Source organism: Octodon degus, unplaced genomic scaffold (genome assembly GCF_000260255.1).
Source record: "Octodon degus isolate 3935 unplaced genomic scaffold, OctDeg1.0 scaffold00039, whole genome shotgun sequence".
Classification (NCBI taxonomy): domain Eukaryota; kingdom Metazoa; phylum Chordata; class Mammalia; order Rodentia; family Octodontidae; genus Octodon; species Octodon degus.
The window spans coordinates 11,096,186-11,108,988 of NW_004524615.1; the positions used below are offsets into that span (position 1 = coordinate 11,096,186).

The window sequence follows — 12,803 nt, forward strand, 5'->3', positions numbered from 1 at the left end:
CCGGCGCAAGCTCTTGCTGCAGTTCGCACTCAGCCTCATTCCCTTCTGCAGAGTCTATGCCAGGCTCTGGGGAGCTGCGCTGTTATTATCTCACATGAAGGTTTAAACAGCGACTTCACGATATTAAAATATGCACCATCACCATTTACTAAGTGCTGTCAAATTCCAAAGAAATATCTACCAAACTGAATTTACAAAACTACTTTTAAATCGCTGCCAAAAATTCCAGCAAATCATTGAGAATGTTGCTTGGCCTCTAAAGATCATCCCTCATGTGATTTGAATGATCTAACTGCTGCATCCTGAACTATAACCTTATAAGAGCCTCTAACTCATAAACTAACGAACATGTATTATGTGGGCATATGGGTGCTTACAGTATCTCTTTTAAGGAACTACTTTTACAAATGTTTTTGCTTATGCTTCACACTTAGAAAATATCACACTAATCACTGCATACTTAATGTATTGTAATGTTTCTGTGAATTTTGTCTTGTCCTGTTCTTCAGAAAAATAACTTTATACTACAGAAATATACATTTCTGTTGGAAGAAGGAAGGTTCTTGAAGAAAAGAAATACCCTAGTCTCCTGTAGGGAGACAAGCTGCCCACTGTGTCCTGTTACAGCTGGCTCCTGGGGACCCTGGCACTCCAGGGACCAGTCTGTCCTCCACGGGCCCTAGGAGGGCACGGGATTCCTGGCTTCAGGATGTGCAAGACAAACTAGCCCCTGCACTGGCCTGTTGGGCTGGCCTAGGAAGTCCAGAACCAAGCAGGCATCAAAGTTTCCTCTACCTCCCAAGGTGCTCTGCCTCCTGCTCTTCACAGGAAAAGGAGAGCAGAGCAGGGAGGCCAAGCCTGGGTTAACAAAGAATAAAATTAGAAGACAGTAGAACACCCAAGTTAGTAATTTTAAATAAAGCATAAGGCAATAGCAATGAGCATAGCTAATGCAACTGTTGTCCACATGAAAAGGAAGAAAAAGGCAGTTCCTACTGGAACTAGTTCAGGGTCCTCATTTGGAAGTTCCTAAGGTGCCACCAATCCTTCAGGTGTTTGGAGAGAAGAGAGTGTGACCTGAGTGGGGGAGGGGCGGAGGTTCCTGGGCTCATGCCTCCCTTCCTGAGGGGCAGCGTCTTCCCACAGAAACAGCAGCAGTCATGCAGCATCATCCACAGCCTGCGAGAGAGCCAACAGCAGGAGCTGAGTCGCTTCCTGAACCCTCCCAGCATCGAGACCACCCAGCCCAGCGAGGACACGAATGCTAACAGCCAGGACCACAATGCGCAACCTGAGGTAGGGGAGGAGGAGTCCTTTATTCTAGGATGTTCTTTTTTTTTTTTTTACTTTGTACATATTATTTCTAGAAAGTTACTTTAAGAGACAATCAGATGTATGCCCATATTTTTCACATAATTTTATTGAGAAACAAATAGCAATGAGACAGTTTCAAACCAAATTGGTAGGACAATTTCAATAATTAACACATTGCATACATTCTTCCTAGTGGTTAATTGCTGTACAAGATGTGGACATGATATCCTATTTACAAACACTATTACAACAAATCCCTCTATTCATTAAGAGAATGTAACTATATATCTATCCTAACCACTTTGAATACACAGATACAAAATGGACATTCATCTGTATCCCCTTTTTTGTTTAGTTCCATCATTTGAATATTATAGGTGTGTAAACTCGGCAAAATATTCTAAAAGAGTCCAGTAGTCCATAATAGTATTGGGTCTTCGGCTTCACTGGCAATGTCAGAAACTGTTGACCTGAGTCTCCTATAGCTCAACATAACATCATGGCTTTACTTCTTATACTTTGTTTTTATACTTTTCTGCTGGATGATTAAGACCAAGATAAAGCAAGACCTATGCAACAAGAGTTGTAGCTTTTGGGTCTGATAAGGTCAGTGAAATCCCCTCAGGACTTTTCCTGAGATCCTGTACCTCAGATTGTAGATCCTTTGTCAGCATCAGCCATGTGAATGAGTCACGACCATTGCTTGGCCAATGTGTTCTCTGTGAAAGCCTGAGAGAATGTTTTCTCTCCATGTAACTCTCCTTAGGCACACTCTACATCATCAGTCACTTTCCTCTGTGGCCCCATAATCTCCTTGATCAGAAAATTTGGGGCCTCAAAGAAAGCCAACATTTTGGCCCTACCTTTCCAAGGTCAATTAAGACTCAGGACATATGAGAACTTGTACTGTAACGTCATGTATTCTAGGATGTTCTGTGAAGCTCCTTCCTCAATTTAGAACAGCAGGAGGGCTGGTCACAAAAGCATTTCAACCAAGGTGGCAATATTTCTGCAAATATTTTTTTCACTGAAACCAACAAAAATGGTCAGAGCACATGGTTTCTGTAAATATTTGTGTCTTCGCCATTCAGGGTTCAGTGGAGCTTGGTTCAAAAGATTCTGGTTTGTGTGGTGGCAGTCAGCTTCCCAACACTGAGACAAAATGCCTGAGATAATCAACTTAGAAGGAAGAAAGGTTTATTTTGCCTCAGAGTTTTGACAACTTCAGTGCATGGGGGGTTGACCTATTGTTTTGTATCTGTGGAGAGGCAGCTGGAGTGGTGTCAGAGGAAGCTGCTGACCTTGGGGCAGCCAGGAAAAAGAACAAGAGACCAGAGGGTCTAGCACCCCACATCCTACCCAAGGGCATCCCCCAGTGGCCTACCTGTCTCAAACAAGTGCCCACCTCCTCGAGGTTCTACCAATTACCATATAAAGGCTTTGGCATACATTCAAGAGCCAAGCTATAATATATGCAACCTGAAAAACATCGGTGCCCTGAACTATATAATGCTTCTGGGATTTATTGTCATCTGATATGTGTTGGTATTTTGTTTTCTTATTTGTTTGGGGTTCTACTTTTGTTCTGTTTTGTTGTTTCTGTGAGAGAGAGAAGATTCTTTGGTTCTTTGCCTAAACAGTTAATTTCATATCCAAGAACTCAATTTGAATCTGGAAATGCTGCAAGTTTTCAGGGAAAACAGGCTATGATGTAGAAGTTTCCCCTCGGCAACTCACGGAAACTTGCTAACTTTCTGGTACCAAAACTGTTTGCCCTTGGTTTTCAACTTTTCTCAGTAACAGACCCGTCGAGGATTCTTCCTTCCTTAGTTGAACATCAGAGGAGCATATGGAATTTCGGAGCTTTCAGTTACCAAAACATAGCATCTCTTCATTTCCAAACTCAATCTACAGAACTGTAGAAAAAAGCAGAGTTCCATTAGCACCCCGCGCAGCGGCTGCTAGGGAGGTCCTGCCCCTGGAGGGGGCTGCAGGTAGGATCTGAGCTCTACCGTGTAGAGCCGTGCAGCATTATATGCACAGCCCTCAGTGACTCAGAGCTGATGCATAACAGCACCAGTGAGGCTAAGGACTGACTCCAGAGCCTGAGGCTCCACGGCCCAGCAGAAGTACTAGCCCAGTTTGGGGTGGATTTCATGTTGTTGGCTCCCAGCCCATAGGAATCTTCTGGCTCTGAGTACAGGGAATCCTACAGGGAGAGTTAGCAAAGGGGACAAGGAGGTACGGATAGTGGCCCTGCCCTGGGTTTCTCCTAAGGATGCTTGGCTGTGCCTCATTGAGACCCAGGGCAAGGTCCAAACACACAGTGAGACGGAGACTGGTGCTGATTGCAGTGCTCTCTGGTTTAGACTTTAAAAAACAAAAAAGCTGGAGAGTGGTCTGGCAAGCCAAGATGAAACTGTGAGGCAATGAAAGCCAAGGTGCTGGTTATGAAAGAAGGAGCCAGTGGGTGAAGCAGGGCTCGGGTGAAGCTCAGGTCTTCAGTGCCAGGCTTCCTCGGGGGCTGTCACAGACCTCAGCCTACAGAGATGCTTTTCTGGAGCTCCAGGTTCTGACCTCTAGTCTTGCGAAAATGCACTGCCCTAGATCCAGCCAGTCCCCACTGCCATTCCTTCCTGCAGTGGCACCACGCCAGACCAGCAGAAGCAGTGAGAAGGAGGACAGTATTGAGGAACAGCCGTAACATCTCTTGTGAGATCATTTTCTTTTAGCTTCCACAAGAGAATGAGAACATGCAGTGTCTATCTTTTTTCATTTAATGTGATGTCCTCCAGTTCACTCCATGCTATAAATCCTGATATTTTATACCACAGTAGGGTAACTAGTGTCAGCAGCAATCTCTGTTATGTTTGGAAATGAGTAGAAGAGTCCAAAGGTTCCCAACACAGAGAAATTATAAATGTTTGAGAACACAGAAATGTTGATTCCCCTCATTCATCAATACACATTGTACACATGTATTAAGTTACTGTACCATACCTCATAAATACCTATAAGGATTATATGTTATTTAAAATATTTTCTGAAAAAATGGAAGAGACATAACTGCTTCTTTTTTCTCCCGCACAGACGAGCAGCCAGCAGCAGCTCCTGAGCCCTACTCTGTCGGATAGAGGGGGAAGTCGACAGGATGCCGGTGATGCTGGGAAACCCCAAAGGAAGTTTGGGCAATGGCGTCTGCCCTCGGGTTGGTATATCACTCATTTCTCCCTTGATTAGGGTCTTTGAAAGATCTTTACAGTCTTTGCATTGGGTCTTGGATTTCAGAATTCAGGTCTGAACCAGCTTTCTGTTGCTACAACCCATACCTGAGACATTCAGCTTGAAAAGAGGGAAAGTGCATGTCAGTCCATATCTGGTGATCCCATTCATTGCTCTGGGCCTGTGGCCAGGCAGCCTGTTGCAGTGGAGGAAGCTGCCACTGCCAGGAAGCAAAAAGAAAGAAGAGACCCGTGTCTCATAGTCTCCTTGCAGGGCACACCCACACTGACCTCTAACTACACCCTCTTGTTATTGGCTGCACCTCCTCTCTTGATCGCAAGCCTTTAACACAAGGGTCTTGGGGACATTTCAGATCCAAATTGTAGCAGGGTCTCTGTTTGATTATTTACAGAGAGTGAGCCAGTCACAAACACATCCATTGCCCAACCTATTCTTCCAAATGACTTCTCTACACGGAACTATACTTGCTCTCATCTTCAGCTCCCAAGGCTGAGAAGGTAGCATCTAGGAACAAAGTGAATGGTCAGAGCCAAGCTTCAAAGAGAAAGGAGGAGATGTCCAAGGGTGTCTCTGTGCAGTCAAAGCATTGCCATACAGGCCAAATTTTTATTAGTTCTGTGAAGGAATGAGCAGACACCAAGATTCAGGAAACACCAGAGGCCTCTGCTTTTGCAGTATGCATTTGTATACACTGAGATAGGTAGCTGAGCAGGTTACCACCTTCATGCAGTCTCCTACTGACCTGATAATAATAGCAACAACGAACACTACTAATCACTCTTGTGAGCGCGTTGCTTATGTTTCTTCATTTAGTTCTCATAATTCTATTATTTTCCATGTTTTACTGGGTAATCAAACAAGCAAGTAGGGTTTTTGTTCTGAAGAAATACAGGATTTTTAAAAGCCCAGATAATTGCATCAGAGGCATGGAAGGAAGGAGAGCAGTGCTTTGCATACCCCAGTGCCCCCTGAAAGTGGTACTCTCTACAGAGGACCAAGTCTGGGGTGCAGCACGGCTCGTCATGCTGTTTAACTGCACTCCACCTTCAGTCCTATCCATGTGAGATGATGGATGAGGTTATAAAATCTTCTATACCACGTGTGTTTCAGAGAGAAATAAGAGTACAACTTGCATTTGGTAGCTGAAGATGGTTAGCGGATCCTCATAAATGTCACTACCGAGGAAATTGGCTTTTTTCATATCTGAGTGTTCACTAATCAGGGATCACAGACAACCTACGTGTTACCTGGTTCAAGTAAAGCCAAGACTGATGGGAAACAAGACCGAGGAGATGGTGGGGCCACGATACAAAGAGCCTTTAATGATAGGACAAGAAGTGTCGGCTTCACCCTGTAGGCAATTAAGAACCAGTAAAGTTTACTGAGCAAGATGTGACATTTGTTTTTTTTTTTGTTTTTTTTTTTAAACGGAACCAGGAGTTGAACTCAGGCCCCTATGCTTGCCAAGCAAGCGCTTATTCTACTGAGCCACCTCCCTGGCCCCCTAGATGTGACATTTGGAATGCCTGCTCTTGAGGGTTCTGATTGTGCAGCTAGTAGGTTATGCAACTAGTAATACCTGTCTGGAGGCATGTTACAAGTCATAGGATATTACCATAGCCATTGGCCAAGCTGGAGGTCCTAGTACCACAAGAACAGATAGGAGACATGATCTGGAAGAGGATGTTCCATGGTTCGTGTTTACTTAAATGGAGTTTTACAAAGTATATGGTCAAAAATGCCCCCAGTGACCCATGCGTAGGTAAGCCCAGAATCAAAAAGGGCAATAACCAACTACTGGAGACATGTGGAGTTTGAAAGGGCAAAGAGAAGGTAAAAAAGGGGACACCAATAGTGTACAGTGTCATGTTGTCCCATTTAATGTATTTTAATCTTTACAATAGTATTGTCAGGGCATTTTCATTCTCGTCACTTTACAATGAAAGAAACTTGAGTTCAGAGATGTGAAGTTACCTGTGGCAGTGGAACTATATGTTACCCAACTGGGACCCAAGGTCATGACTGTGGGAATCTTGAGCCTTCAGTACTTTACCCCCTCTACCCTTACCGTTAGCCACACTGTTCCTCCTTTGTCTTCATTCTTTATATGCACATGCTAATTAACACCAACTAATGCCATTCATATTTATCCAAATTGGAACTTCTAGTAATTTTCCAGTTTTCATAATTATCACAGTAAGAGGAGCAAGGAGCATATTTTTCAAAGTGTTATTATTAGTTGTCTATAATTATCCACAATTTTCAAATATATCCTAAACAATCAAATGCTGGGAAAGTTTCTGACTTAACATCCAGGGAAAGGGGTTTGGGAACCTAAAGTATCACTGATGGAATAGCGTGGTTTCCTGGTATGACTGCAAAAGGTGATGTGACACCAGCTTGCTCTTCTTAATTCCACAGCCCCCAAACCAATAAGCCATTCTGTGTCTTCGGTCAACTTGCGCTTTGGAGGGAGGACTACAGTGAAGTCTGTAGTGTGTAAGATGAATCCCATGACAGACACAGCTTCCTGCGGCTCTGAGGTCAAGAAGTGGTGGACGAGGCAGCTGACTGTTGAGAGTGATGAAAGTGGAGATGACCTCCTAGATATCTGATGGAAGAAATCTAGTCATGAAAGCTGTTTTCTAATATTTTCCCTTTATTGTCCAGTGAGTGATCTATAATTGATATATGTTTTAATTCCAATGTGGCACAGTATTTATTTTTAAATTGGTGTTTGTTCCATCAGAGCAAGGCACCCAAATTGGTCTGTCCAACCTGTGTGTCTGATGTCATATTATCATGTATTCAAGAAAATTTGGGTCTGGGGGTATACCTTGATGGTAGACCTCTTACTCCGCATGTGCAAATCCCTGGATTCAATCTCTATACCAAAAAACACAAAAGAGAAAAATGTATAACAGCAGTATTGATAATAAAAACTATACCAACAACAGGCATAGATCATTCAAAAATTTCCTATGTTCTATGGAAACTAAGGTGTACACTTATATGTCCTCTTACACATTATGCCACAGAACTCATAGCTTTGGTTCACTTTTTCTTATTTCCTCTAGATATATTTCTCTTGAGAGAATTTATTATTTATGATTGATCTGAAAAGGTCAGCACTGAGCTCATGCTAAAATGAGAGTAGTTTCACTAACTACGGATTCTGAACTTCAAGACTATATATTCTTTTTCTTGCTATTTTTAAAACTATACATAAGATGATTAGAGATGAGGACAAATGGATTTCTGTCTTTATTCATTCTAATATAGTTGCTGTCTGCTTCCAAGAACATTATATGTGGAGGTCCCAAACGAAGAGATTAGTGCAGGATATTAATTGTTATGAAGCAAATCTATAGATAGAAAACTTGAAGATATCATGGTACACAAATGCTAAGCTTTAAGGATGGAGAGACAGTTCAGCAGCCTAAGCACCTGCCTGGAAAGCACAAGGACCCAGGTTCAATCCCTGGTACCACATGCCATGCCAACCTGGCCACATGAACTGGGCATGGTGGTACATACCTGTAATCGCAGTGCTGGGGAGGCTGAGGTGGGAGGATCGCTGTGAGCCTGAGCTGCCTAGTGAGGCCCTGTACCAAATAAATAAATAAATAAAACATTAAAAAAATGTTTTAAAGAAAGAAATGCTAACTTTCTTTAAAAGACTTTTAATCACCAAAGCTAGCAAAAAGGAGTAAAACAATATGGCTCAAGCTATTTTAAAAATCCTTACTTGTGTTATGTTATCTTTGGCCTCGTTTCTTGCCTTGGTTCCCAAGGTACGAACATGTCTACATCAGCAGAGGTACATGGATTGCTCCCAGCACACTGTTGCTTACACTCAAGATGAGTGCCCAGCGATCAGAAGCCTATGGAGATCTCAGGGCCTGTACAGTCTTACTCTGGAGATTTGGTAGATGGCAGTTAATTATATTTTCTAGCATGTCATTGGTTCATGTTCTCAGAGAAAATTAGAAATGCAAATTGAATGCAAAGCACCACTGGACACTTGGCTGGATCAACAAAATAGAAGTGGTTGGGGCCTTTAACTATTTTATGACTGACTAGAGACTTGCTGTTTAGATTAGTTCTTCTCAGATTGATTGTCTTTGACTCCCAGGTTGTTTTATGATCTTTGTCTTTACTTAACATTATTTAAAGAGCCGAATACCATATTCCTTTGTATCACAAATGTAACATTGTGGTGACCGTTGCTTATTTATAAGGTTAAGCAAGAGAATGAATGACTCAAGCCTGTGCAGTCAAAATTTTACTTGGTTTTAAGTTTATTTGGAATTTACTTTTTGTACATAAAAAACTAAAATAAATATTGGATTTGTAAAATACACTGAATTGGTGATTATTTTTAAATCTTTTCTTGGCCTGTGCTGGGGACAGTACTAGGGAGTTCACCCATGGTGAACCTCAGAGTAGATATTCAGCTCATATTGTTTGACGAAAACTCTGTCTCTGGCATGCATTTCAGCTCAAATCCCTGAGCCAAAAGGTTCTTCTTTCCTTTGTGTGGCTAAAGCTGAGGGACTATTCTGCACCTTCCAAAGGTGCAGCGAAGCAGAGAAGGTGCCTGTACACCCAGGCACGGGGCTGTCCTAATGCCACACAGACAAGGTCTCCTCTCTTAGCTCATCACACTTGACTGATGCAGCTTTGCTGCCACAAGGCTGCCAGGCCCTTCCCGTTGGCAATTAAGATGACATGGTTGCTCATTCTTCTTTTCTTTCTTCTTTCTTTCTTTCTTTCTTTCTTTCTTTCTTCTTTCTTTCTTTCTTTCTTTCTTTCTTTCTTTCTTTTTTTCTTTTTCTTTTTTGGTACTGAGGACCTTGCGCTTGCCAGGCAGGCATCAAACCACTGAAGCCATTTAAGCCTGGCTCCATGGTTGTTCATTCTGCAAAAAAAGCAACCACAGACCTGAAATGAATTTAGAGCTGCTCCCCCCAACATGTTCAAAAATTAAGTGAAGCAAACAATTCCTGAAGAAAGTATCTCTATGACTTTCCTGCAGCAGGTTGGGCAGACAGACAGCTTGGCAAGACAGGCGCCTGTGCCTTGCAGATGGTACTCCTGCTACTGAGAGTACTAAGTGACCTGGACAGACAGATGGGAAAGCTAAGGACACATACTCCCTGGCACTTAGGGAGGCCAGATACTGGTACTAATTCTGTCATCATGTCACCTACTCTCATTAATCAGGAGAGCCACAGGGCCCAGGGCCACCTCAGGGTTAGCATAGTTGACACAGAGCCCCCAGGAAATTACAGCCACATAGGCATTGAGCATGTGACATCTGAGGGACTCAGAGAAACAGGGAAAGGACAGAGGGCCAGGCCTGTTCTCGCTCGCTGTTCCAGACCCATGCCCACCATCATTGACTGTCTATTGGTACCTTGCCCATTCTGAATAAGATAAGGGAAGATAGGAAAAAAGGCACCATTATAAAGCCTTACATAAAAGTGTTTTCTAAATGAGTTGAAGGATGTGTTTGCCCACTCATTTATTATAAATGGCATACTGTAGATCCATGATTTTCAACCCATTGTTCAGCAGTGACACACTTGGTCAAAGAAACTCTCTTAAGGACATCCAAAACTTTACTGGAGCAAAGCTAGCACCACCCTGGTAGAAGTAGGGGTGAAGCTAAAAACCCCATCCACTTGGGCTCCTTTGATCCGTTATTACTAATTGTACTATGTTACCCCAGAACATATGTTGAAGGGCTAATCCCTGGCATGGTCAATATGACTTTTTTTGGAAATAGGGCATTTGCAGAGGTCATGAGTCAGGATGGGGCCCTACAAGAGTGAGCTGAGCCATTAATGCAGTAACACTGAGAAGAGGAGAGAGACACACGGAAGGGTAATATCCTGAGAAAACACACTCTAAGGGAGGACAGTCCATGAAGAGAGAGGCAGAGACTGGAGTAGGATAGCCTCAAACCAAAAAATGCCTGGGTTGCCAGCAACTCTAAGGAACATGGAATGATCTACACTGTTGGCTTCAGAGGAAGCACTGGCCAGCACAGCCATGTGGGAAGGATTCCTGTCATTTCAAAATGCCCAGTTTATGATAGTTTGCTGCAGCAGCCCTAGAAGACTAATACGCTCCAGCCCGAACTCTCTCCAGCCCCCAGCAATAGCCCAAGCCAGCCTACTGCTTCAAGGAACCCAGTTTGGCAAACATCAGTGCACAGCAAAGATCAAGAGTATCAGGGTGTGGCCAATTTTCCAAATCCTGAATTTACTGGTTACTCCCTATAATTTCTGATGACTTTCACACCTCTTGGAGGCCCAGTTTTGTATATTGCATTTTAAAAAGGCAGAAGAGGAAATTTATTCACTTTGTTTCCTTGTGGTTCACAAAAATCAGCAGGATGGGCTTAGTCTCAGCTGGTTTGCAACATAACCAGGTCATTAACCCACTGTCTGCCCTCTTCCTCCTTCTCCATACCCTCACTTGGCCAACTGTCAGATTTTTTGTTTCCTCAGCTAAGATTACAGTCAGGAAAACCCATCTCTGACAAAACTAAACAAAAAAAGGGATATAAATGAAGGACCATTTTGTATCTGTGTATACAAAATAGGATAGATATACAACTACTTTCTCTTAATTCAATGAGAAGAAAGATTTGTACTAATAGTGTTTGGATGGGATATCTTGTCTGCATCTTGTACTATGAATAACTACTATGAAGACAACACTATGCAATGTATTAATTATTGTAACTGTCTAGTAACCTGTTTTGAAACTATCTCATTACTGTTTCTCAATAAAATTAATAAAAAAGCAAAAAAAAAAAGGATTAGTCAGCTTTGGAATCTTCTTCAGACCAATACAAAAACAGTTTGTTGACTGGAGGATCACCTTCCATAGACAGCACTTTTAGAGAACGTCTTTTCAATACCACTCTAAAAATCCACCCCAAATATTATTTGTGAGTTTTCTCTCCTCTTACATTTTCCTCTTCCTCATTCAGCATCTCCACAGGGTGATATCTGGGTGATGAGGTAGACATCTTTTAAGTAGAAAGTGTACTGAAACCCTACTCTTCATTTTGCTGTGAGTCTTTTGGATTCCTCATAGTAAATCCAACTGAGAAAAGGGAAGACAAACCAAGTGGCTGACTCCCCCCTGGGACGGGAGAAACAAAGATAAGAAGACAAATGTTGCCCCAGGTTGCTGTGGGAAGAAGCTGTGGAACAGAGGCCCTCAGCTCCTTCCCCTCTGATTGTCACTGTCAAATAGACTCACGTGCCTTTGGGTGAGTTTCTGTGTCTTCCACACCACCGAAACTGCTGAAGCATTTGTTGTTTAGTTTCAGTTTAGTCTTTATAAGACATGGTCAAGCTGTACCATGAATGTTTGAATTTTTAAAAACTGATTACAGTTTCTCTATCTCAAGAACCTGAGGGCTGGGGAGGTAGCTCAGCTCTCTAAGCACCTGTCTGGCAAACACGAAGACCCAGGTTTGATCCTCAGTACAACACGCTGTGAGGCCATGCCGGCCACCAAAACCAGGCGCGATGGCCCACACCTGTAATCCCAGTGCTGGCGAGGCTGAGACAGGAGGATCACTATGAGTCTGAGCTATGTAGTGAGACCCTGTACCTAACTAATTAACCTGAAAGAAAAAAATAAAATCTGAAAGTTAAAACAGACACTGTGAAAAGGAAACAAACTGTTCAAAGGGAAGAAAGAAGTGGGATGAGAGAAGGAGAAAAGAAAGAAGGGGAAAATAAACATGTATGTATAAACACAGGATAGCTTGAGTAATTGTATTGCTGATTTCTCCTCATCTATAAAAAGAGCAGTTAATTCTTAATTTTTCCCCCCCCTTTTTAAATTTTTATAATTTTTTGGGGGGATACCAGGGATTGAACTCAGGACTTTGTGTTTGCCAAGCATGTGCTTATTATGCCACTGAGCTACCTCCCAGGCCACAATATTTTATGATTTTTTGACCAATTTTGCATGATTATATCTGGTAATCTGAGTGACCAATTTGAAGACAACAATATGCAGTACAACAACCATTGTTGAGTTCCTATTATTTTAATATGTGAAGTTGCTTTTCATTTCTAATGGCTTGTACCAAAGGCACATTTCCACCAATCCCTTCACTTCGCCTTCTCCTCTCATCATTCCTGCCACTTTCTGAAGCAGTTCTGTGAGTTCTCCTCCATGAATGTCTTCATGAGGTGACAACAGAAATCCAG

General features: G+C 42.5%; 1 protein-coding gene across 1 annotated transcript in view; it reads left to right on the forward strand.

Annotated features, from left to right (window-relative positions):
- Window positions 1-7,172, forward strand: part of Nalcn (sodium leak channel, non-selective) — a 357,549-nt gene extending 350,377 nt beyond the window's left edge. The window contains exons 39-41 of the mRNA XM_012514741.1: window positions 1,147-1,296; window positions 4,405-4,522; window positions 6,979-7,172. Of these exons, the coding sequence (XP_012370195.1) occupies window positions 1,147-1,296; window positions 4,405-4,522; window positions 6,979-7,172 (462 nt within the window). The remainder of the gene's footprint in view (window positions 1-1,146; window positions 1,297-4,404; window positions 4,523-6,978) is intronic.
- The last annotated feature ends 5,631 nt before the right edge of the window (window positions 7,173-12,803 follow it).